The 27,195-nt window shown below is 41.4% G+C and overlaps 1 protein-coding gene across 2 annotated transcripts in view; it reads left to right on the forward strand.

Moving 5' to 3' along the window:
• Positions 1 to 5,577: 5,577 nt before the first annotated feature.
• The window catches only part of PANX1 (pannexin 1), a 36,161-nt gene continuing 14,543 nt past the window's right edge, over positions 5,578 to 27,195 (forward strand). The window contains exons 1-2 of one of the 2 annotated variants that reach the window (XM_087966165.1): positions 5,578 to 6,088; positions 25,149 to 25,288. In XM_087966165.1, coding sequence (XP_087822291.1) covers positions 5,908 to 6,088; positions 25,149 to 25,288 — 321 coding nt within the window. In that variant the 5' untranslated portion in view covers positions 5,578 to 5,907. Of the gene's footprint in view, positions 6,089 to 17,484; positions 17,599 to 25,148; positions 25,289 to 27,195 lie in introns of those variants that run through there. The other variant, XM_087966166.1, reaches the window with a different exon arrangement.

Genomic DNA, 27,195 nt, shown 5'->3' on the forward strand with positions numbered 1-27,195 from the left:
GAAGTCTAATACTATTGTTATGGGGTTTAACAGCAGAACCTTGAATGCCTGACTGAAATTCTTTCCATTCCTTTTTATATTAAAGAAGATAAACGTAGGGCATTCTTAGTTTTTTCTCCTAACCTTTTCCTGTCTTTCAAGGCTGATGTTTACATAATGGTCGTTGATTTTCTTCCATATCGACTAAGTCCCCTTAGTCCAACCTCTGCTCAAGTTTAGTAACCAGTAAATTGGGTTGAGATGGGCAGCTATAAAAATGGAATTAAATACTATAGATTACCCTGCCCCTCATCATAAGAGCTGTTAAAATATAACAAGACAAAGAAATATGTTCATTGTTACAAGATTTTGGATCAATTTATAACTATTAGAAAGTGCAACATATGTAGCATTGAAAACTATGATCATTACAACGTATATTGTTTCTAAATCTTAAAAGCATCCCATGGTCCTAAAATGTTATAATCAAATATAGTACTAAAAGTTACCAAATGTGATAAAAGCTGCTGTCTATAGAATTTTAATGTTAAAATTTAAAAAATAATTAAAAAGTGCTTGAATCAGCTACAGACTAAGAAACTGATCTGAACTGACTGTTAACTCAATAATTTCAAAAACTGGCCAACTTGATTTTTCTAGTATTTCAGAAACAATATATTTGCTTTCATTTAATGTGATCTACTGGTCCATTTCAGAAGTAGATATAGATTCAACAATTTGACTGGACCAACTTCAAATTTAATCTCCAAACTGAAACTTCGCAGAATCCTAATTATTTCCCTTGCATTTATTAGGAAATATGGATGGGTTGTAGTCCAAATCCAAAGGTCTATTCCAGCCAACGTTGGATTTAATCCAATATTTGCATCCACTAAAAGCTTTTGGCAATATAAATTTTGGCTCATGCCACACCTTAAGCCATAATTTACTTTGTCTGATGTTGCCTTTATATGTTGTGCAAACACAAAAGTAATTCTCTATGCAGTTTTAGCTGCTGTGATTAGAAATATGAATAAGGTTTTCAAACTGCTGAGGTTGTTGTGATCTCTTAATTAAATCCAGTTGTTCCAGTTCAGATTTTGGATAAATTTACGCATCACATGGTAGTTAGTTGGTACTGTAATTCATGGTTTATATGATTCAGCAATAGGCTTTATATGTGAACCAATTGTTAAAAACAAATGGTTAAAAACAAATTATGGCTTAGTATGGCAACACTTAAGCCTTGAGATTATGGATAAGAGCAAATAGGTGCAAACAGGGCTAGATAAACTAATTTCATCTAAAGTTGAAATAAGGGGTTTATACTAAAATCAAACCATTATAGCCAGAATTTGAAAAGTTGAACTCAGGCCCATGGCCTTCATTTTACCTTCAGGAAGAGAGAAAAGAGACTAACATTCATAAGACATCAGATAATTCTTTACACTGCATCTTACAGATAACAGATAATCAGAGTTGGAAGGGACCTTGTAGGTCATCTAGTCCAACCCCCTGCCCAAGCAGGAGACCCTACACCAGTGGCCCCCAACCTTTTTTGTGCCACGGCCCGGTACCGGCATCACAAAATGATCCATGGCCCAGTACCGGCATCAGCATGCATGACAAGGCAAGGCGAGCCGAGCGACCGGTCAGCCAGCCGTCCCCTGCTTCTCCCTGCCACCTTCAACTCCTCCTTTGTACCTTTGTCGATGGGCTTCGCTTCGGGACGGCTTCGGGGCGGTCGCTCGGCTCACCTTGCCTTGGGTTCTGAAAGAATCCTCGCACCTTAGTTTTGTTCGAAGCACCCCCCCCCTTCGATGAAACTAAGGCGCGAGGATTCCTTTAGGACCCAAACGCCGCTTTCCAACTGGAAAAGCTCACCTGGAAGCACTTTCTCGTCAAACAAGATGGCGGCGCCCAGCAAACCGGCGGCCCGGTAGGAAATGTTACACGGCCCGGTGGTTGGGGACCCCTGCCCTACACCATTTCTGACAAATGGCAGTCCAATCTCTTCTTGAAAGACTTCAAGTAGTCTCTTCAAGCAATTTAATGTATTTTAAACTATAAACATTATTTTAAACTATAAGCATTATACTTTGAATTATGTTCCAGACTGCATTTCCTGTAATTACTGCAGTTATTAACCTACTACATATTGCTTAATACTTTTTGCTGTGTTACCTGGCTGCATAATATAGCATTATTGCTTAGTTAATATAAACATTTATGCTTCACCCTTGGAGTGTATTTGCATTACAGATGGCACTCCAGATCAGTGTACAAAATGTAAACCATCTAAAAGAGAAGTAAAAATGGGATAACAAAGTGACCAAAGGGGAAAAAATATTTTAAGTAAATTTTACATTTCCTGGAAAATGAATGTCTTGCTTCCTGCGCCATAATGGCGCAGTGGTTAGAATGCAGTATTGCAGGCAAACTCTGCCCACAGCCTGGAGTTCGATTCCGACAAACTCAAGGTTGACTCAGCGTTCCATCCTTCTGAGGCTGGTAAAATGAGGACCCGGGTTGTTGGGGACAAGATGCTGACTCTGCAAATTGCTTAGAGAGGGCTGTAAAAGCACTATGAAGTGGTATATAAGTCTAAGTCTATTGCTGTGTTCCATAGGGAGAGAAGAAGATAGACTGGGAGCAAAGTCAGTGAAGAATCCAAATTCAAAACAATTAAAAAATATATATATTTACTATGAATTGTCATACACTGATGCTGACTCTGTAAACTGCTTAGAGATGGCTGTAAAGCACCATAAAGTGGTATATAAGTTGAAATGCTATTGTGAAGTGCTTTTGCTATTAATTTGAAGATCTAGGAAAAGGTGACTAGGAAGTCTTTTTAAAAATGAAATTAAGGCAAAACAATTGGACATATTAGCATTAATAAACATACCATATTTACTAATATAGCATCACCAGTACACTATGGATTTAATAGTCTTAGGACAAATGTGTTTTGTAGCCATGCTTTAGAAACTCAAATGTCTTCTGACATTGGGATATTGAATTAACCCATTTCCTGGTTTGACCAAGCTAAGCTGAACCACAAACGAAGCCAATCAATGGGGTGTGCACTGAACCATACAAAAATGGTAATGGCTCCTAAACTAAGCATCTCATGACCATGTAGACAGGTTTTGGCAATTTTCTCAGCCAGAACAATAGTGTATAATTAGCTTGCTTTTTCCTCTAAGATTTTGTTTTTAATTTTCCCCATCTATCTCACTGCCCTGAGATTTCCTGGTGGTCTCCCATCCAACCTCTACTCTGCCTTGATCAACCAGATGTTGCACTAACCCAACAGAGCATGTCAGGCAAACGCCTTCCCACTCTCTCTTACTTACAAGTAGTTCTTGACTTACAAGCATTTGTTTAGTGGTGGTTTGAAGTTACAATAGCAACTGAAAAAGTGACTTGTGATAGTTTTTCACAGTTACAACTGTTGCGGTATCCTCACGGTTGTGTGATCAAAATTTAGGCACTTGACAACTGGCGTGTATGTATGACATTTTCAGTGCCCTGGGGTGATATGAGCATCTTCTGCAACTTCCCCAACAAGCAAAATCAATGGAAGGGAAGCCAGATTCCTTTAACAACTACATAAGTCACTTTAACAACTGCAGTGATTCGGTTAACAGCTGTGGCATAAAATGTCATAAAATAGGTCACAACTTGCTTTAATCAATTCAATAATAGAGCTGGAAGGGACTTTGGAGGCTCCAGGAGTCACCAACCATTTGGACCTCAGGGAACACCAAACTCATCATTTTAAATCCCGTGGACCACTAATATGAATTTTGACTGATGGTGGCTTGCTGATGTTGGTGGGAAAGTCGGTCCCATATTCCAGAGCTGCAATAGTCACAGGACTGGCCCCTTTGGTCATTCCGGAGCAGCTGCTCCTCCACCCGAGTGCACCAGCCTGCCATGGACTGGAGGAGCTGCTCCAGGATGACCAAAGGGCCAGTCCTGTGACTACGGCAGCTCTGGAATATGGAACTTTCCCACCAACCTCAGCAAACCACCTGGGGCTGTTGGTCTTACCTTCCAGTTCCAGTTCCTTCCAGCTCACGGGGCTCTACTCAAGATAAGGTTTGTGCTTGACCGAAGGGTGGGGGCCAGCAGGTAGGTGGGCCATGTGGGCGGCGCAGCCTTGTGTTCCTGTGCAGACTGGATTAATTGCTTTGGGGGGGAAAGAGATTTCTCTGCGGACCACCAAAATTCTCTCACAGACCACCAATGGTCCCCGGCCCACCAGTTGAAGACCACTGTTCTCGTCCAATCCCGTTCAAGCAGGTAACCCTATATGTCATTTGAAACAGATGGCTGTACAGCAGGGGTGTCCAACCTTGGCAACTTTAAGACTTGTGGACTTCAACTCCCAGAATTCCTGGGAGTTGAAGTCCACAAGTCTTAAAGTTGCCAAGGTTGGACACCCCTGCTGTACAGTCCCTTCTTTTAAAAGCCTTCACTGCTGGAGTACCCACAATAAGGTCTCCTTCAAAGAAGTTTGATTCTCAGGGAATTTATTCCCACGCCCACGTGTTTTTGATCAGAATCAGAATCAAGTTGGAAGGGATCTCAGAGGTCTTCTAGTCCAGGGGTCCCCAACCGCCGGTCCGCGGACCGGTGCACCGGGCGCGGAACAAGCCTTACCGGGCGCTGGTTGCTGGGCGCCGCCATCTTTTTGGTAAAAGCGCTTCTGGTGAGCTTTTCCGGGTAGAAAGCTCACCGAAGCGCTGTTTCGTCATAAAAGATGGCGGCGCCACTCGGTGAGCTTTTCCGGTAGAAAGCCATTTCTACCCGAAAAGCTCACCAGAGCGCTAGCGCCGCCATCTTTTTATGAAAAACAGCGCCCGGTGACGTCACCGGAAGCGCCTTTTCGTCATAAAAAGATGGCGGCGCCCAGTTGACGCCGTACCGGGCCGCGGCGCCCAGCTGATGTCGGAACCGGCGCGGCGTCGAAAAGGTTGGGGATCCCTGTTCTAGTCCAACCCTATACCATCTCAGACAGGTGTCTGTCCGGTTTTTTCTAAAAAAAAAAAAAAACATCCAGTGGTGGACCTCCCACAACTTCTGGAGGCCAGCTGTTCCACAGGTGAATTGTCCTCACTGTTAGGAAATTTCTCCTCAGTTCCAGGTTGCTTCTCCCCTTCATTTATTTCCCATCCGTTGTTTGTATCTTGTCCCGCCCGTTCTGGAGCTTTGGAATTGTTTTTTTTTTTACTACTTCTCCTCGAGACACACACACCGTCGGAACAGCCCACTCAGACCGTGGCGTCCACCCACGCTTTCACACACACTCACTCACTCACACACACACACACACTCACCCTCCCTGAGCTCCCTCCCTCACGTGCAGGAAACCCGGATTGCAGCCTGCTTGGCAAACGCCAATCCGCAGCTGCTTGCAGATATCCAGCCAAAAGGTCCTGAGGCGAGAGAGCTCCCTTGGGAAAAGTCCAACTAGCCACCTGCTCCCCAAAGTCACACACACACACACACACACACACACACACACACACTCGGTTCCCCCCCCCCCATCGGCCCTACCCCCTAACTCGTCTGGCCCCGCCTCCCCTTGACAAAAGGCCGGCGGGGAGAAGGAGGAGGAGGAGGCGGTGTGAGGTGTTTCTTCCTTCCCCGCCAATGCTCGGCTGCCTTCGGAGAGGGCGCCAAACAAAGGCCGGTTGGGTCGCCTCGCCTCTCCAGGCCGGGCTTTCTCTGGCGGCCGGGGGACCCTGTTGCAGCGGGCAGGCAGGCAGGCAGACACCCCTGGCCAAGTGCCGGGGACAAGGCGGCGGCGGCGGCTGGAATTAGAGATGATACCCGGCTGAGCGGCGCAGACGAGCGGGGCCGGGCTGCGCGCGCTTGAGGTGCCTCTGTTTGGTGGCCGCCGTCCCTGCCGCGACCATGGCCATCGCGCACATCGCCACCGAGTACGTCTTCTCGGACTTCTTGCTGAAGGAGCCGTCGGAGATCCGCTACAAGGGGCTGCGGCTGGAGCTGGCCCTCGACAAGCTGGTCACCTGCATCGCCGTCGGGCTGCCTCTGCTCCTCATCTCGCTCGCCTTCGCGCAGGAGATCTCCATAGGTAAGCAACATCCCCATGATTTAACGTGATTAAAATTCGGACCCTTGGCAACTGACTCGTATTTATGATGGTTGCCTTGTCCTGGGGTCACGTTATAAGCTTTTGTAATCTTCTGACAAGGAAAGTCAATGGGGAAGCCAGATTCACTTAACAACCAGGTTGCTAGCTTAACGACTGTGATGATTCACTTAACAACTGGGGCAGGAAAGGGCGTAAAATGGGGAAAAACTCTTTTAACAAATGTTTCACTTTGCATCATAGATTTTGGACTCAGTTGTGGTTGTAAGTCGAGGGCTACCTGTATTATCCTTATCTTCTTTGATACCCCCCTCTTATTGATATTATTATAGCAATATATATTAATATTACATAAGAATTTATTTTTTTATTATTGTTCTGTTGTTTTGCATGTACACTGAGAGCTTCTGCACCAGAGACAAATTCCTAATGTGTCTAATCACACTTGGCTGAATGAAGTGCAGGTAGCCCTTGATGTACAACAGTTCATTTAGTGACCATCCATAGTTACATCTGGAAAAAGTGACTTAAGATCACTTTTCACATGTGCAACCATGGCAGCATCCCCATGGTCACATGATCAAAATTCAGACAGTTGACTCTTATGATGGTTGTAATGTCCTGGGGTCATGTGATCAGCTTTTGCACCCTTCTGACGCAAAATGGGTAAGCAGTGTCAATGGGTAAATCAGATTCACTTAACAACCATGTTATTAACTTAACTGCAATGATTCATTTAACAACTATGGCAAGAAAGGTTGTAAAATGGGGCAAAACTCAAACGACTCACTTAGCAACATACAATTTGGGCTCACTTATGGTCATAAGTTGAGGACTACCTCTACCCTATTCTATTGCATGTATTTTATTCCTTTTTTTATGGTAAGCTGCCTGGATGTCACAGGTGTGAGATGGGCAGCTATATAAATTAAGTAAACATCAATCACTTAATTGCATTTTGGTCATAGACAAGCATAGAATTAATAACACAATTATTTCTTTAGGAAGTAGAAATATAAAAATATATAACAACCATGCTGATGAAGATTCTAAGTCATCTGGATAGAATTGTCTGGAAGTTGAATCACGGCAACTGGACTTATTTTCTTGCTGGTTTGAAAAGTTTCACTGCTTATTATCCGAGTAGCCTTTTCAATCTGTGCAAGTTGATTAGGGGAACCCAACATATGTCCTCTATAGGGGTTTTATATAAAATCACATTGATAGAATAAAAGAAAATTATAAACATAAAATTACAACATTCAGGAATTAAGATGTGGGAGTACCCTATAAAATTACAATTAGCATATAATCTAAATTATTGATTTCCCTCTCCCCTCTTTGGAAGACCTTTATAGCTCCTGCTGCCTTAAGAAAGTTCAAAACATTCTCAAAGATCCATCTCATTCTGGGTGCCCTTTTTTTGAACTATTACCATCTGGCAGAGGGTACAGAATAATAAAAACAAGGACAAATAGGCTGAAAAACAGCTTCTATCCCAGGGCAGTAGCTCTTTTGAATTCTACTATATAGTGCAGTGTTCGTGTGGTGTTGGGGGTTTTCGGTTTAATGTGTGGAGTGTGAAGGATGTGTGTGTTTATTTTCATGGTCATGATGTGCACTGAAGATGGTGTTTGATTTCGTTATACGAAGTGCAATGACAATAAAGTAAACTAAACTAAATGCTATAAAACTTAAGATAGATGAGTATAAAAGGATGAGTATAAAAATTTATACAATACTATATAATGTGAAATTATGCTAACATATTAAGTTGTTGAAACTCTGCTAGGATTTGTTGGAATTAAGTAAATAGATAAATCTCTAGAGCAGAGGACGGTAGCCAAACCTTGCACTCTTAAACTGGTTTATTAAGGCAAAAGTCCCATTATAAACAGGGAGACTTGCTTGCAAATAATGAGGCCAAACTGATTAAGTTGGGTTAATTAATCTAAGCCAATCAAAGAGAGAAGCTTAACACAGAGACATTCTCTGTCTCTCCCTCTCCCTCCAAATAAAGTTCTCCCAGGAGTGGTTTTGAGAATAAACACTTCCCGCTTTGGTGAACAGAGAAAGAAAATAACTAATACTTAAAAAAAAGGATTATGTTATATTTACTATACTATTTAGACTCTGCAAGCCACCTACAGTATTTTCATTTGGCAGCCCATACGTCTAAATAAATGCAAGCTGTTTCATTTGCATTCAGTGGCTTAAATGCATGCATTCATAATATCATCCTTCATTATCTATGCCAGTATCTCTCCACCTCAGCAACTTGAAGATGCGTGGACTTCAATTCCCAGAATTCCCCACCCACTCAAGTTGGCTGGAGAATTCTGGGGGTTGAAATCCATCCATCTTCAGGCTGCCAAGGTTGAGAAACACCAACACCGTCTATGCCACGATGGTTGTGAACTTCAACTCTTAAGGTGCTCAATGGGAAGCTACCTTCCTATGTCTTGTTTGTGAGAACAGGCAGCTGGATAGGTTGGAGAGGCCTTTTTGGTAGTGATCTCACTTCTGTGACTATGCTAAAGCCTTTGATTGTGTGGATCACAACGAATTGTGGCAAGTCCTTAAAGAGATGGGAGTATCAGACCATCTTATTTGTCTCTTAAGAAACCTATATGCGGGTCAAGAAGCAACAGTGATAACTGGACACGGAACCACTGATTGGTTCAAAATTGGGAAAGGAGTCCAGCAAGGCTGTATACTGTCACCCTGCCTATTTAACTTATATGCAGAGCACATCATGAGAAAGGCAGGGCTAGATGAATCAAAAGTTGGAATGAAGATTGCCGGGAGAAATATCAATCACCTCAGATATGCAGATGATACCACTCTAATGGCAGAAAGTGAAGAGGAACTGAAGAGCCTCTTGATGCGGGTGAAGAAGGAGAGTGCAAAAGTTGGCTTGAAACTCAACATTAAGAAAACTAAGATCATGACATCCGGCCCTCTCAATTCCTGACAAATAGATGGGGAAGAAATGGAGTAGTGACAGTTTTCATTTTCCTGGGCTTCAAGATCACCGCAGATGGGGACCGCAGCCAAGAAATTAAAAGACGCTTGCTCCTGGGGAGGAAAGCTATGGCAAATCTAGACAGCATACTAAAAAGCAGAGACATCACCCTGCCAACAAAAGTGCATATAGTCAAGTCTATGGTTTTCCCAGTTGCAATGTATGGCTGTGAAAGTTGGACCATAAGGAAGGCTCAGCGCCAAAGAATGGAGGCCTTTGAACTCTGGTGCTGGAGAAGACTCCCTTGGCGAGTCCCTTGGACTGCAAGGCGATCAAACCGGTCAGTCCTAGAGGAGATCAACCCTGACTGCTCTTCAGAAGGCCAGATCCTGAAGATGAAACTCAAATACTTTGGCCACCTAATGAGAAGGAAGGACTCCCTGGAGAAGAGCCTAAGGCTGGGAACGATTGAGGGCAAAAGAAGAAGAAGGGGACGACAGAGAATGAGGTGGCTGGATGGAGTCACTGAAGCAGTCGGTGTGAGCTTAAATAGACTCCGGGGGATGGTATAGGACAGGAAGGCCTGGAGGAATGTTGTCCGTGGGGTCGCGATGGGTCGGACATAACTTCTCAACTAACAACAACTCACTTCTGTATTGATCCAGAAGTATTCCAGATGTCATATTGACAAGTTTACAGAGACTCTTTAAGGGGGGGGGGGGGGGCCCCCCCCCCCGGGGCCGGGGGGCTTCTCGGGGGGGGCCGGGGCCCGGGGGGGGGGGGTTTATTCTTTGAAATTGTGGTTTTCCCAGGAGGGATGTTTTATTGACTGCTGACAAGTTATCTGTAAGTGTTGGACTTTGATAAGTAGGATGGTTTTTTTTTCTTACTATTACTGCTGATTCTAATTGATGTTGCAGTTTATTATTTGTTAGGAGGTTCTTTTTCCCAAAACTCTTCCCATTTTAAAGAAATAATCTGTCAAGGGCCTGTTACCTGCCTTTCAGTAGTCCTATCTTCAAGAAATGAACACCACCCATGGCACAACGTATGATTATATCCAGGTTTAGCCTACATCGGACTGGATTAACTTGATCATACTTTAAATCAGATGAGTATTAGGTTGCCTGGAGGCTGCCCTTTTTGTAGAGGCCAAGGAACAGAATGAATTCTGTTTAAACCAATGCAGGAGTTGGAAATATTTTGGGAAATAAGAGTTGCATTAAAACTTTTGAGTATGAAGAGCCACAAAAGTATTTGGGATCGTGTCATAAAACAGTGCTGGGCTGGCTATTTTTATTATTAGATCATTGTACATTGAGGCACGCAGTAAAATATACATGTGTTTCATACTTCAAAATGTAGAAAACCAGATTTCAGTTTCACAAGATACTGTTTGCAGAAGACATTTAAGCTCTTCTGGAAAAAACTGCATGTGGCCCCAGGATTGTAAGTTCTTGACCACTGTGTAAATCATAAACCATGTGTTGTTGATTTTAAATAAACCACAGGGCATTAAATACTAAGCAGCAAGCAGTAGACTCCATTGTGGCACAACACAGTACACGAACCAATTCTAAGTCTAATTTAAGAATTTCAAAGAAGTTTTGTTGTACTTTTTTGTAATTGTTTGGAAACTACATCACATCAGTTGGTCCTTGACTTGCAAGCACAACTGGACATCTTTAAGAAAAACATATTTATATTTACTTGTTCTTAATGGCTGCCTAAGTACCACTTTGTACTCAATTTTAAGGGTGTGCAGTGTATTTTAATTGGGCATTTATGCTAATTAAGGTTGAAAGTATGCATAATGTTGAGCTCATCTGACTCAAAATTATCAGAATTGACAGATGTGAAATCATCCCGAATTTCAAGGAAGTATTTTGCTTAGAGAAGTGGGGAAATTCAGTTTGGGACTTTTTATAAACTTAAAAATTCCCCCCAGACTGAAATGTATTCATGTCTCATTTTTTATTCCAAGAGCTTTTTAGAATGGATATGGTACAGCTAGTCCTTGATTTACAACAATTCATTTAGTGAATTGGAAGAAAGAATCTGGAGGAAGCCAGATTCACTTAACAACCATGTTACTAACTTAACAACTGCAGTGATTCACTTAACAGCTGTGGCAAGGACAGTCAAATGGGGCAAATTCACTTAACAAATGTTTCACTCAGCAAAACCAATTTTGGGCTCAATTGTGGTCGTAACTCGAAGACTCCCTGCATTGAACTCTTCTTATATTAGTAACTCAGTGAGAAAGATTAAGCCGAATGCTGGTGTCTGGACTAAAATGCTTAAACAGATTGCTTTCAACAAATAGCTTGAATAGAATAGAGCTGGAAAGGGACCCTGGAGGTCTTCTAGTCCAGCCTTCTGCTCATATAGCTCTGTGGTCAACTAGATTGAATCTAGTTCCCTCTGATGCTGCTTCAATCCCTGGGGGAAGTCATTTTAGAATAGAACAGAACAGAACGGAACACTTTATTGGCCAAGTGTGATTGGACACACAAGGAATTTGTCTTGGTGTAAACACTCTCAGTATACATAAAAGAAAGGATACATTCGCCAAGAGTCGAGAATCATAAGGTACAACACTTAATAATAGTCATAGGGTACAAAAAGCAATCAAATCATACTAGGAAACAGTCAATACAGATCGTAAGGATACAAGCGACAACATTACAGTCATACAGTCAGAAGTGGGAGGGGATGGGTGATAAGGAGTGATGACAAGATTAATAGTAATAGTAGTGCAGACTTTGTAAATAGTTGAACAATGTGAGGGAATTATTTGTTTAGCAGAGTGATGGCTTTCGGGGGAAAACTGTCCGTGTGTCTAGTTGTTCTGGTGTGCAGTGCTCTATGGTGTCGTTTTGAGGGAAGGAGTTGAAACAGTTTATGTCCAGGATGTGAGGGGTCTGTAAATATTTTCCCAGCCCTCTTTTTGATTCATGCAGTATACAGGTCCTCAATGGAAGGCAGGTTGGTAATAATTGTTTTTTTCTGCAGTCCTAATTATCCTCTGAAGTCTGTGTCTGTCCTGTTGGGTTGCAGAAACAAACCAGACTGTTATAGAGATGCAGATGACAGACTCAGTAATTCTTTTATGGCATTCATCATAGCTACAGTCCAACAGTATAATTACTTCTCAGACAAATGTCACCACATAGAACATAGAATCATAGGGCTGGAGTCTTTCAGTCCTATACATACATACATATATACATATACGTGTCTGTGTGTGTGTGAAGTTTTTGCGGGTACTTACATGTATGGTATTCAGCTTTGTTCGGGTATTTTCCTACGTCATTATAGTGACATTATAACTGATATCTTCACCAACCATTCCTCCATTGCAGGCACTGCCAAATCTTTCCCTCTTTGTGCATACAATAATTTCACTGCCGTTATCCTATATATATCATATCTGATCCTCAAGACAAATTTCAGGATTTAGAATTCTTTCATTCCAAATGCTTCACTTTTGCCCAGATTCTATCTGGTTGGTTGATCTGGGAAGCCAGGAAAAATAATAATAACTTGCCAAATGCAAAAGTATTTGGTCGAGACCCAGACCTGAATCCTTCCTCCTGCCCTAAACGTCATAGATATCTCAGCATCCAGGAATTCCAGCAGGTTGCTTATGATTAAGCAAGCATAAATGTGCTCCAGGGGGAATTCACTGTATTTAAATATTGCAGTGACCTCAGAACTGTCATTTTTAGGCCAGGACATAAAGGCAGCAGGTGTTTCAAAAAAAGCAAGCTTGTATCTCATTTTGGGGACCATCTGTAACTTTAAGAGCTTTAGAGTAAACTATTTTAAGCTGAAAAGTAGCTTGTTTGTGTACTTCTTTTATTCAGTTCTTTGCAAATCCCTAACTAATGATTTAAACACAGAACTTGGTATATGGTAATATGGTTTTTAGGACCATTCTAAATATTTTGGTTTAAAGTAAGTCACTCTTGGAGACTTCATGGCAACATCCTTGCAGTTTTCTTGCCAATAATATAGAATTTCTTTGATTTCTATGAGGTTGACTTCTCTCTGGGATAATCTGTATCCTACCTATATGGCTGGGATTCCTTCATAGTCTCCAGTCTTTCTACTAAATAGATCTGATCCTGTTTGGTTTTTCAAGATCAGCTAAGATTTGTCTTCTAGTGTAACTGATTTGCACATTAGATTTCTGGCAGAAAACAATCATCTCACTCTTTACAATATTTCATATTCATCTTATAAAACAAAATTTCAGCAGTTCCGTGTTTTATAAAGCAGCAATGTGAATGAGAGAGATATATAATGGAAGAAAAATAGCCCAATATTTCACTGATGCCTGAGAATGGTTAGAGACTACAGAACAATGCAAGTTGTACTTGCAGTATAATTTGTAGTGTTCTGTACTGCAAACTGTATGCCACGAAATTTAATTTTAATTTATGCCGATGATTGTACATGTAAAATGACAATAAAGTTATTCTAAGTCTAAGTCTAAATCTTCATCTTAAGTTGTTGAAATTATTAGAAAAACCAAAAGGGAAAGAGTTACACACTCACACACACTCAGATTCGCACTGTATACATGCGTAGGTATGTGTGTATGTAGATTTTGTGACTGTTTTATTTTAATTTTGCACTAAAGCAAGCATGCATCTGAAGTGCAATTCTTAATATATACATTTCAGCTTGTAATGTTGTCTAAAGAAAGGTAGTCCCTTGACTTACAACTATTAGTTTAGCATCCATTCAAAGCATGGCATTGAAAAAATTGATTGACAGCCCTTGCCCTCAGGACTTATGACTGTTGCAGCATCCCCATGGTCACATGGTCAAAATTTAGGCACTTGGCATGTACCTATGACATTTGCAGCCATTTGTGAGTTCCCCTCAGCCAGCTTCCAACAAGTCAATGGGGGGGAAATCAGGTTCATATAAAAGCCACATGATATACAGGTAGTCCTCAACTTACAACAGTTCACTTAGTGACCTTTCAAAGTTACAACACCACTGAAAAAAGTGACTTATGACTGTTTTTCACAGTTACAATCTTTCTAGCATCCCCATGCTCCTCTTCTTCTTGTGCCCTATCCATCATCGGACATTGGCGATCATGTTGGAGATCCTATTTTTATCAACAGCCGCATGAAAAAGTGCTGTTGGGTTTTGTCCAAACCAGTCCCTTAGATTTTGAAGCCGTAATGTTCTTCTTCTGCCTGGACCTCATTTGCCTTCAATCTTTCCCCGGAGGATTAAATGAAGGATGCCCTATTTTTCCAGGTGTCGCATCCCATATTCTAACTTTTGCTTTTTATTGGTTTTGATGATTTCCCTTGGCTTTCCCAGGCGGCTTATCCCAGTGCTCATGTGGTCATAATTCAGATGCTTGGCAACTGGTTCATCTTTATGAGGGTTGCTGTGTCCCCTGGGTTCATGTGATCCCCTTTTGCGACCTTCTGACCACCAAAGTCATCGAAGAAGCCAGTTTCACTTAACAACCGTGTTGCTAATTTAACAACTTTCCGTGATTCACTTAACAGGTGGCATGAAAAATTCATTAAATGGGGCAAAACTCACTTAACAAATTTCTCTCTCAGCAGAATAAGTTCTGGGCTCAATTGTGGTCAAACGTCGAGGACTATCTGTGTTTAAGAAATGCAGTAGTTGGCTTAACAATTGCATAAAAGGTTGTAAAATTATGCACGACTCATTTAACAACCGCCTCACTTAACAGTGAAAATTTTGGTCTCAGTTGTGATTGTAAGTCAAGGACTACTTGTATATCATTTGCAAACAATTGTGTGGACCTTTGCATGTAATTTCCATGAATGAATGAATGAATGAACGAATGAATGAATGAATGAATGAATGAGTGTGTGTGTGTGTGTGTGTGTATGTATGTATGTATGTATGTATGTAAACAAACTTAAGAAAACATATATATATATTTGACTATACTTGACTACTATTATCTACTTATCTACTATTTGGGTTCCAAATTGAAAACAAATCATTTTATGGATTGGGTGATGGATATCTCAGCGGCTATGTCTCCACAGCTGAAAACTCTCAGAGAACTTTTTGATGCAAGGATACACATACACACGTATCCCAAAGCATAGAAATATGGAAAGTCCCTATAGCCTTGCAAAATTTCTGCCGGAGCAGCAACTGGTCTTTTTAGAACTCTACTAAGAATAGACTTTGGGACTTTCCAAGTATAGAGAATGATGAATGTACACAGCTGATAAAGTTCATATGTCACTGGGAGGATTGAAATTCCAGATGTTGGGTAATCAAAAGTTTGTTCAAGTTAGTCTCCAGAAATGCAATATCCGATAGCTTCCATCTTTTTTCTTTTTCTTTTTACAATAGTCAACCTCCCTAAAACTGCTGTGAATGTTTTAATGCACTCCAATTAAACACCCCTGGTTTTTTTCCCCTTACCTTTTCATGGTTTTGGAATTATTTTTGTTTGTTTGTTTGTTTGGGAGTTTGACATTCTGACTTTTATTTAGCATCTTATTCCTCAGAGGATGCAGTTGAATATATTAGTCAACTGCTTTGGGGAAATATGTCTATGGAGATTCTCAGTCATCCAGGTCATGGTTATCCCTAAGGTGCTTTTTCAAGAGGCAACTGGACTTTCTGGTGTTTCTTTGAAGACATTTCACTTCTCATCCATTTTGGGAATTAGTTTATCAGTTTGATAGCCCATTGAGGGTTTTGTTTGTTTGTTTGTTTACCATATTTATATGATTATGTATATATACCTTGTAAATTGGCATTGGCTTAGATGTCAGTAGAGCTGATAAGATATGATAGAGGTATTTAATGTCATGGAAGGAGTATAGTTTGATTTTATGGGTGGTATGATATGGTTTTCCATATGTTTCTCCATTCTTCTATTAAGTGCTAGGAGTTGTTAAGAATTGCAATTCAGTGACAACAGGAAGCTTGTATGTTGATCACAGCTTGACTGAGATCATGCAACATCTTAAACAGGATTAACAAAGCACAATTGCTGTGTGTCACATAACACATTCTGCCCAAAGTAGTAAACAAGGTTATGACTCTAGTGGAGTGGTTCACACAACACATTGGGCGGTCCTCCTAGACTCATGACTCCTGCTCGGTGAGCAAGTGATTCTCGTGGCGAAGAGTGTCTTTGCGCAGTTTTGTCTTGTGTACCAGTTGCATTCATACCTGGATCAGCTGGCTCTGCTTACAGTCATTCATGCCCTAATCATCTTCTGATTGGACTGCTGCAAGGCACTCTATATTGGGCTGCCCTTGAAGAATATCCAGACACAGCCGATGGTACAGAATGCAGAGGCGTGCGCAGTTATGTACAGTAGGAGTTGTCAAAGACTCCACATGTTTTTTCTTAGTTCTTGGGGCCTGGAATAAATGCACAATGTGCCCCAAACATTTAAATTTTCATTTTAGCCTTTATTTTCATGCCATCTTTAAAATTAGTCTGTCGTCAAATTTCCTCATTTCTGATTCAATCCCAAGATCTTTAGCATTCATTCTTCCTTTGCATAATGGGTGACTAGAAGCTGGTCATATCTGTAGGTTCCACATGTCATATCCTATCATAGAGGATATTGGGTGTTGTAACCTCTGCTCTGTGAGCTGCATTTGGTTGCAAATTTGCTTCTGGGTCCAATTCACGGTGCTGATTTTGACCTATGAAGCCTTTCATGGAATAGAACCAGGCTATCTGAGGGACCACTTATATCTGCCCGCCCCACAAAGAGGACATATTGAGAATATGTTTCCATTAACCAGAGACCTACATTTCTTGGATCTGAGGAGATATGCTTTCTCTGCCATGTTATGGAACATCTTTCCTCCCCAACTTTCATCTCCATCCCTTTTTCATATTCCAGAGGCCACTCTAGACCTGGTTATGCTATCAGGCCTGGGTCTCTCAAGATACCAAAGACTTGCTAAGATGGTTCCATTGACGAGGCAGCCATTTTTAATCCCTCTCTTTGCCTAGGGTTTATACCTTTAGTTTCTGTGGCATTTATGAATATGGCTTTTTAGATTTGTAGTGCACCAACCAGATCCTTTTGGTGAGTTAGGTGAGTATATAAATGTGATTAATAAAAACTAAGACAATGGTTGAGTTCTGGCAATATACTCTAATCAATAAAGGAGAATATTTCTAGCTCAGGGTTGAAATGAGGAATCTTGGTGCTCTCTGAGTTTGGTTGTTTTCTTGCACATTTCATTTCATTGCCCAAACTAGGGTGATGAAATACTAGCACTGAAGATGATGATGTTACCTAGTACAGAGAGAACCAAGGACCCCCTCATACTCAAATCACAAACTGTGATATCTGAAGCATTGACTTTAACAGATACTTATATTTTGTTCAGTCTTTCACTATGGTGTTCCAGGTAGAATTGATATCTTTTCATGGTCCGTCTCATCATCTTGTAGGAGGTTACCCAAGTGAACATGCGTAATTGAAGATCCACGAAGTCACTTTTTATGTCCATCTATTGTCAGGTAAATAGTGGTAGAATGTAATCTGGATTCCCAGGAGGAAGGGTGGGATTCTACCAGTTCGCACCTATTTGCTAGAACCGGTTGTTAACATTCTAAGCAGTTCGGACAACTGGTTGTTAGAAGAAATTACTGGCCTAATCCTGTAAGGAAGGCAGGAAGGAAACATTCTGGTGTTGCTTACAAAAACTGCCTCTCCATTGACCCTTATTACATTCTTGGCAGGACTAGACTTCCTGTCTCTGGAACTTCTCTGGAGTTTTTTCCCCCTCCTTTGCTGGTACTTCGCTTGTGTGGAGTGACCATTCAAAGTTACAATGGCACTGAAAAAAGTAACTTATGACCATTTTTCACATTTACGACTGTTGCAGCATCCCAACGGTCACAAAAGGCCAGGCGAGGAGATGCGTGCCTCAATGTGAGTGATATTGAGTTGGCCACGCCCAGCCAATAACATGACCACCAAGCCATGCCCACCAACTAAGCCACGGCCACAGAACCAGTTGTTAAAAAAATTGAATCCCTGGGTATATCCCATTATGCAAACTATAGCTGCCACATACACATTTCTAAGAGGCTTCTGGTTGGTGTTTGGTTGACCATTATCAGATCATAATTTTGCTTCAGTCGGTTCTGCTTAGTTAACATCTGTGGACTCTCTGAAAATGCAAATGTCTATACATGAGAAGAACCAAAACTGGCATTAATGGGTTGTCAGTCAGTAGCTGGTTTTGGTAGATGAGCAGAGACTGGCTCCACCTTTTGCAAGAGTCTTCAAACTTTAAGACTTGTGGACTTCAACTCCCAGAATTCCTGAGCTAACATGACTGGAGGAGGAATTCTGGGAGTTGAAGTCCACAAGTCTTAAAGCTTAAAGTCCCCTGACCTATTGTATTAAACTATACAGGAAGTTCTCGACCTTCCAGCAGGTCACTTGAAGTTCTGATGGACCCCGAAACAAGCAATGGGCTCTCTTAACAACCAATGTAAAACCACATGGTGACTATGTTTTATGATTCTCACCATTACAATCGAAATTGCAGGCTCAGTTACGGTCGTAACTTTGAGTACTGTGGTTTGCTTGTTTTTGATGTAATACAGGTCATCCTGTATTCGTTTAGTGACTATTAGTCAGCAGTTCGTTTAGTGACTATTCAAAGTTACAACAGCACTAAAAAAAGTGACATGACCGTTTTTCACAGTTATGACCTTTGCAGTATCCCCATGGCCATGGGATCCAAATTCAACTGATTCATATTTATGATGGTTTGAGCATCCCAGGGTCATGGGATCCCCTTTTGCAACCTTCTGACAAGCAAAGCCAATGGGGGAAGCCAGATTCCCTTAATAACCAGGTTACTAACTTATTAGCTGCAGCGTTTCACTTAACGGTGGCAAGAAAAGTCGTAAAATGGGGGCAGAACTCACTTAACAAATGTCTCACTGAGCAACCTAAATGTTGAGCTCAGTTGTGGTCATACATTGTGGGCTACCTGTATTATGCGTGAGCAAGATGACCAGCTATATTCAGGGGTCTCCAACCTTGGCAACTTTTAAGACTTGTGGACTTCAACTCCCAGAGTTCCTGAGCTAACATGACTGGAGGAGGAATTCTGGGAGTTGAAGTCCACAAGTCTTAAAGCTGTCAAGTTTGAAGACCCCTGAATACTACATGAGGACATCACTGTTTCGCTGGCAGCCTCCTTTTCACTTTTCTCTGTTCTGTGTGGATTATCACAAGGGATGGTTTCTTGGTCGGGCCAGCGCTTTCATCTAGCCAAAGGAACAGATGCCTAGAGGCAGCGTCAAGATCCGAGGTGAAAACAGTGTGCCATAATGCTTATGCGGTCTGTTTAAGATAAACTCCTGCCTTCGGGTGTGGTGAGGACACGATCCTAATGGACACGCAGAAGAAAGAGTCAGTAACCAGTTCAGTAAGATTGTAATGACTCCACCTGTGTGGCTAACCTAAGAGCGTAGCTGTGCCTCTTTCCAGTATGAAAAAAACCGCACAAACACCTTAATGACAAAGGTAATTGCCTAGAATTAACCATGACAGCATCTTCCTGCTTTAGGGACCAAGTCATCCCTCCCTTTGTGAAACTCCTATGGGACTGGTGCATGAGGTGGAAAAGAATTAAAAAAATAATAGTTCTGGAGAAGAAAAAATATTGGTTAATGGATGTTTCCCCTTTTTTCATTTTCATAATTAATGCAGTAATAAACTGAAGATGATAATCTTATTACTGGACTAGCTCTATATCCATGCTTTGCTTTGAAACTATGTGATCGGGATTAGTTTTTTGGGAGGAAAATATGGGGGGGAAAATGGGCCTCTGCATACCAGCATCCATCAGTATTCATTTGGCTAGCATCCTGTCAGTGTGTGAGAGTTGAGGGCTATTTGGAAACTGAAATAGTATTGTGTGAGCAAGAAGGAGACAGCAAGGAGCCTGGGCGTGGCTTAGCTCAACTGTTCTGTACTAAAGCTGCTTGCTGCTCTGAAATTGAAACTCCTCTCCTCTGCTTGTGTTTTGCATTTGGAACAGATTTCTTGTCAGGTGGAGAGGGAGAGTAGAACTCCTTAGCATCAGAGCATGTTAATAATAATATAGGAAATATTAATGTTCTGATGGTCATTTCTAAAAATCCTTTCTTAGTGAACACCTAGAAGCCAAGAGGAACATAATGCCAAATTTCAAGTTTATAGGCTTTATGGTTCTGGAGATTTTGTCATGATGCATGCGTGATATTTCACTTTTATATATATAAATTAATCAATGAATACTGTAAGCCATCTTGGACATGAAGCAAGTCATGCTAAATTCAGGGGGATTAATTTTTCAGTAAACCAGCTTATTTAAGCTAAGAGCTGGTAAGAGGAAGTCAAAAACCTGGTTGGGACTAACAAAGTTATTGCTTTAAAAATAACGGGCCAATTTGTTTTCTTCGCTGGTTCCTGTTTTCATTTAACCGAATGCTCAGATCAAAAGTCTGCTCTGTGAGAGGATCAGAGTTTCTCAGCCTTATTAACTTTAAGATGCATGGATTTTAAGACTCAACATTCCCCAGCCAACATGCTGGTTAGGGAATTCAAGGAGTTTTAAATCCACACTTTGAAAAGTTGATAAGGTTGCAGAACAATGGATTCGATGAAAGATCAATTGTTCCCTATTGTAAAAGATGGAGTAATGTTGAAGTACTAATCTTTATGACAACCATCGTAAAGTACTAATTTTTACTAATTTTTATGACATCCATCATTATCATAAAAAGCCTCGTGATGTTGAATACCCAGGGATCTTTCATATAGCTATGACCATTTCAGGTGAGAGCGATGCTCCAGACATGATGCTTTATATTTTGTTTGGATTGCTGCAATGTCCTTTAGTTGGGTCTGCCCTTGAAGGCCATTCAAAGATCTTTCACAAAGCCTTAAAGCAGGGGTGTCCAACCTTGGCAACTTTAAGCCTGGAGGACTTCAATTCCCAGAATTCCCCAGCCAGCTTTGCTGGCTGGGGAATTCTGGGAATTGAAGTCCTCCAGGCTTAAAGTTGCCAAGGTTGGACACCCCTGCCTTAAAGTATCAGAGAGACATCAGTTTGCCACCCAGTGTGGGGATGGAGTAGTAAAGTCCATACAGGGATCATCTTGACTGTACATTGTTTATTAGAGCTTGGCTGGGAATTTTGGTAATTGGTTTACAGTGCTTGTATACATTTTTATGTATTTATGATTGTATTTGGAGGTTTATTTGTAGTTTTTAAAAAATTGTTGTAAACTATTGTCATGAAGGTTGGGTGGCTAGATAAATCAAACAAACAAATAAATACTTCAAAGCAGTGATCCCCAACCTTTTTGACGCCGTGGCCCGGTACCGGCATCAGCTGGGCGGCATCAGCTGCTACCAGCATCAGCTGGGCGCCGCCATCTTTTTGATGAAAAAGTGCTTCCGGTGACCTCACGGAAGCACGTTTCATCAAAAAGATAGCGGCGCTAGCGCTCGGTGAGCTTTTCCGGTAGAAATGGCTTTCTACCCGGAAAAGCTCACGAGCGCTAGCGCCGCCATTTTTTTGATGAAAGCGTGCTTCCGGTGAGCTTTCTACCTGGAAAAGCTCACCGGAAGCACTTTTTCATGAAAAGATGGCGGCGCCCAGCAAGCCGCGGCCCGGTAGGAGTTGTTCCGCGGACCGGTACCGGTCCGTGGACCGGTGGTTGGGGACCCCTGCTTCAAAGGATTCAAAATAGAGTGAGCAAAATATTTACAGATATGGCCATGTTTGTGAATATTATATCAATTTTAAACTTCATTGACACTGAATTAAATTGTGCATTGAAGGCCCAATGCAAGGAACTGGTTCTTAATTTTCAAATAATCAATAAACAATTTGGGTTACAAATGCCTGACAGTGAATCATTATTAGTTTCACGTCAGTCTACCCTCACGTTAAGATTTTCTGTTGCAGCACTTCTCTTGGGTGCCTCTTGAATAGAGGTGTTTACTAACACAGAAGTTTTAGCTATAGAGTGCTCTTATATGTAAGTTCACAGGCAATTAAAATAGTTCCTTTTATTAAGGAGCTATTTCTGTTGACTTTATTCTGCACTTCATCTATGATATCGCTGGTTATAAATTGCAGCACACTTCTAAACTTTAAAAATGGTTGTACATAAGCACGTGGCAGAAAAATAAAAAGAAAGGATGCCTTCTTTTGAAACATCAGTTGAACTGAATGTAGCTACTAAAGTGGTTCACACTACTCTAAAATTATATCTGCATATTAGGTAGCTAGCATTTCGGATGTAATCTTGAAGGCTGCACCCTTACATGTACAAGACTGCAGTGGCATTTTTCCTACTCCATGCTTCTCCCTAATCGAGCAGGCGGTTCTGCGCATTTGGCATCTCGTATATTTAATTCTTGGACTGCTGCCCAGAATGACAGCATAGCTTTTGTAGCTCATTTCTATCACTCCCCCCTTCTCTTCCCCTTCTCCACCCTACTGAGTTTTTGGAAGAAAAGGACCCCTGGGTCCATGCCATGTTGACAAGATTTCTCTTAACCCTCTGTGGTCTCAGACAAAAAGTTACTGTTGTCTATGATCAATTCCATGGCCAGTTTGATTATAAGTGCAACGGTTGTCTTTGCAAAACAAGGCAGCTCATGTGATTCATGAATCAATCTTTGGAATTACATTTGCAACTGATCTTCCAAACTTTCTTTGTTTCTCACGGTAATAATATATAATATTCCTCCCTTGGCTGTTTACTGCAATTTAAATTACAGGCTTCGATTCTGCGGTTTTGATCTTTACATTAAACAAATGTAAATGTAGTACATAAAACAAATCTGTATATATGGATGCATCCAACAGTAGTAAACTCAGATACAGATTGACAGAGTTGGAAGGAACCTTGTAGGCAGGAGTGGGATTCAAAAGGTTCTGTGGGCATGGCTTAGTTGGTGGGCGTGGCTTGGTGGTCATGTGACTGGATGGACGTGGCTTGGTGGTCATGTTATTGGCTGGGCGTGGCCAACTCAATATCACTCACATCGAGGCACGCATCTCCTCGCCTGGCCTCTCATGACTGCAACAATCGTAAGTGTGAAAAATGGTCGTAAGTCACTTTTTTCAGTGCCATTGTAACTTTGAATGGTCACTCCACACAAGCGAAGTACCGCAAAGAAGGGGAGACGTTCCTGAGACAGGAAATCTAGTCTTGCCAGGAATGTAATAAGGATTAACGGAGAGGCAGTTTCTGTAAGCAACAACAGAATGTTTCCTTCTTGCCTGCCTTACAGGATTAGGCCAGTAATTTCTTCTAACAACTGGTTGTCTGAACTGCTTAGAATGTTAACAACCGGTTCTAGCGAATAGGTGCAAACTGGTAGAATCCCACTCCTGCTTGTAGGTCATCTAGCCCAAGCATACCAAGCAGAAATAGTACCTTTACGAGATAACGGAATAGAGAACAAGAGAGTTGGAAGGGACCTTGGAGGTCTTCTAGTCCAACCCTCTGCTTAAGCAGGAGACATTATACCATTTCAGACAAATATATGTCTAATCTCTTCTTAAAAACATCTGGTGATGGAACACAACAAAGATGAGAAGCATAAAAACTTAAACGATAAAATTACAATGGCCAATGTTGGGTTCAGGCTGTCAGTGAGAGAAAACCTTTGGTTCCTCGATGGATAATGGTGTTAAATTCTCTATCCAGAATAAAAATAGCCTGGGTGCAAAAGGACACATCCTGCATTCTGAGGCGTCCACGATATCCGCAGAAAATGGTTCTATTTGTTTCTATTGCACATATGCATATTTCTCCATATTTCCTCTTGTGTTTTGCGACCTTTTTTGGCAATGCCTTCCAGGGTGGATTTGATTTAAATCGGCTTGATTTAAATCACAAGTAAAAAAGGCTTGATTTAATTCAACTCGATTTAAATCATGATTTTTAATGAGCGGCTGTCATCTCCGTCCCACAGCGGCTCATCCTCTGACCTGCTGTTGACTCACCGACGGTCCCATTCACATTAATGGGATGGCTGGTGATGCAGCAGTGATACAACAAGGTGAGGGATGTGGTAGGCAGCAGGTAAGGGGATGCCCGCTAACAGGTGCTGCCATGATGGATCTGAAATGGCAGGTCTCTTTAATACTATATTTATACGCTGCTGGTCCTTCCTCCTCACGCTTAGAGCCTGGTGGTATAAGATGCACTTGTCTTCAAACCAGTGGTGGGATTCCAATTTTTTTTACTACTGGTTCTGTGGGCGTGGCATGGCTTGGTGGGCATGGCTTGGTGGGTGTGGCAGGGGAAGGATACTATAAAATCTCCATTCTCTCCCCCCCTCCCACTAATCTGCTTTCCAGCTCCGTTCTCCTGTGCAGGGCAACCAAAGAAGACCCAGCCAATCAGCTGGGACTCAGTGGGAGGCAGAGAAGAGATGGGGGCGGGGCCAGTCAGAGGTGGCATTTCCCAGTTCTCCAAACTACTCAAAATTTCCAATACCGGTTCTCCAATCTACTCAAAATGTCCACTACCGGTTCTCCCAACTACTCAAAATTTCTGCTACCAGTTCTCCAGAACTGATCAGAACCTGCTGAACTCTACCTCTGCTTCAAACAATCATACAGTTTGTAGTGTACATAGATTTGCAAAACAATGGGATAAAAAGGAATATTCCTGAACTTTGTTTTATGATTTATCTCATGGTTTACTGTGAAATTGTGTGAATGCATCAATGCAGTGTGTGTTATCTCAGATTGTGGAGCTTGGATTCATTGAATGAATTTACCAAAAATGTAAACGTTGCAGAATATCCAGCTTCATGCTACATAACTAAAGCTCCATTTCAGCCTGAATAAACTAAATTATTAATGTATCTTAAAAAGAAAACTATCTTTAGATAGATTTTTACTCCAAAGGCATTTTATTAAAATAAATTTGATAAAAATTAAAAAAAAATCTGATTTAAAATTTAAAAATCTATTTTAAAAAAACCATAGATTTTTATCCACCCTGATGCCTTCTGCTTTGTTTCTTAGGCACCCAGATGAGCTGTTTTTCTCCAAGTGCCTTTTCTTGGCGTCAGGCTGCGTATGTGGACTCCTATTGCTGGGCTGCAGTTCAACAGAAGCAGCTTTCTCAGAGTGAATCAGGCCACCTTCCCCTATGGCTACATAAGGTTTGAATAACCACATAATTCTCTGTTTCATTTTTTTTCTCTCTTCTCCTTATTTTGAACCCCAATTCTGAGAAGTTTCTTATAAGTATCTATCTTATGTATTCAAAACTATGTTTATTCTTATACCTGTATCTTGTAAGCAATTGACAAATCAAATAAATCAAATAAATAAATAAGTCTAAGCATACAAACACACTCTATTCTCTGCTGGCTAGGGGATTCTGAGAGTTGAAGTGCACACATTTTGAAGTTTTCAGCCTTGAGAAATGCAGCTCTAACATGTATTAATTCCCTGTGAATACATGTATCCCTATGCTCTGATAAAATGAGTCCTTTTAGTTTACAAATGGGGTTGTTAAACTTTATTTGAAACATTTTTATTTATTCTGCAGCACAATTTGGCTGCTGAGTCATAACTAACTATGAGCAGCGCACAATACTGCCTCCTTAGTTTGGATGAAAACAAAACAGAATTTAAAAATATTTTTTTTTTTAAAAAAAATGGCAACGTAAGGTTCTGCCAGTATTTCCAGCTCACTCCCATTCAAACTGTTTGCATAACTGGAGGGATAAACATCTCTTTCAAACCACACCCCAGGTTATCTGAAGACTTTACAGTTAGTCCTTGACTTACAACAGTTCATTTAGTGACCATTCAAAGATGCAAGGGCACTGAAAAAAATGACTTATGTCCGACCTTTGTAGTTAACGACCTTATAGTTACAAACTTTGCAGCATCCACACAATCATGTGATCAAAATTCACATACTTGGCAACAGGTTTGTATTTATTACGACTGTTGCCGTGTCTTAGGGTCATGGAATCATCTTTTGTGGTCTTCTGACAAGCAAAGTCAATGGGGAAGCCAGATTCACTTAACAACTTGGTTACTAACTTATCAACTGCAGTTGACACTAACTTATCAGCTGTTTTAATTTCTTGGACAGGGTTCTGAACAAGCCTTCCTGAGACCATAATTAAGCGCACGCTTAGTTAAAACAACTCTTGTTTTATTGCAACGCTGGGAATTATGTTCATTCCCAGCCTGTAATGAGTCCCAAACACTCCCTCGAGATAAGCACCTACCTTTCTTTCCTTTGAATTGTTGCCAACAACTAGAGTGCCAAATGAATTATAAAAAATCAACCAAAGTACAAAGTCCACACACAGCTTCAAGGATTAATCCGAACAGAACGAATGACTTTGCTTCCTGCAAAGGTTTCTTCACCTTTGCCTATCTTTTATCCCTTATGGGAGGGGCAATCACCTCCAAGCCTTACTCCCAAGTTGCCCCTTTTATCTCAGCTGCTCTTGCCTTCTAGCAGCTCTGCGCACATGCGTACTGGAAACAGGCTCCGCTGGGTCCTTTGCCTCACTGCTGCCAGGCTCCAGAGGCTCTGGAGTCAGCACCCCACTCCCAGATGGTCGTGGCCCAATCTCTGTATCAGATGCAGGACTCTCGTCTGAGTCCTCTCCAGACTCCCGGACTGGTCCTCGTTCTTCCTCACTGTCCTATTCCGCTGCTGTCTGCACAGGCTGCTGGCGAACCACAACACACACTTAACAACTGTGGCAAGAAAGGTCGTAAAATGGGGCAAAACTCACTTAACACAATGTCTCACCTAACAACAGAAATTTTGGGCTCCCTTGTGGATCTTAAGTTGAGGACTACCTGTATAGACTTTCTGAATGCCAAAGGGGAAGGAGACATTCAAATGGCCATAGGTTGCTGGTGGACAGTAATCAAGAATGTGTGAATCTGTGGCTTCTGTAGATGGTGCTCACGGAACACAAAGGGAACCCTGTTTGACCTGATTAGGCCAGTAAATGTTATGGGAAGAAAACCCTGAACCACGCTAAACTTTAGAAGAAAGGTGGGGAATCACCAACCCTTTATGACTTGTGGG

The sequence above is a fragment of the Notechis scutatus genome, chromosome 5, assembly GCF_049901735.1.
Source record: "Notechis scutatus isolate UNSWTSFEM ecotype Mainland chromosome 5, rNotScu1.2, whole genome shotgun sequence".
NCBI lineage: Eukaryota > Metazoa > Chordata > Lepidosauria > Squamata > Elapidae > Notechis > Notechis scutatus.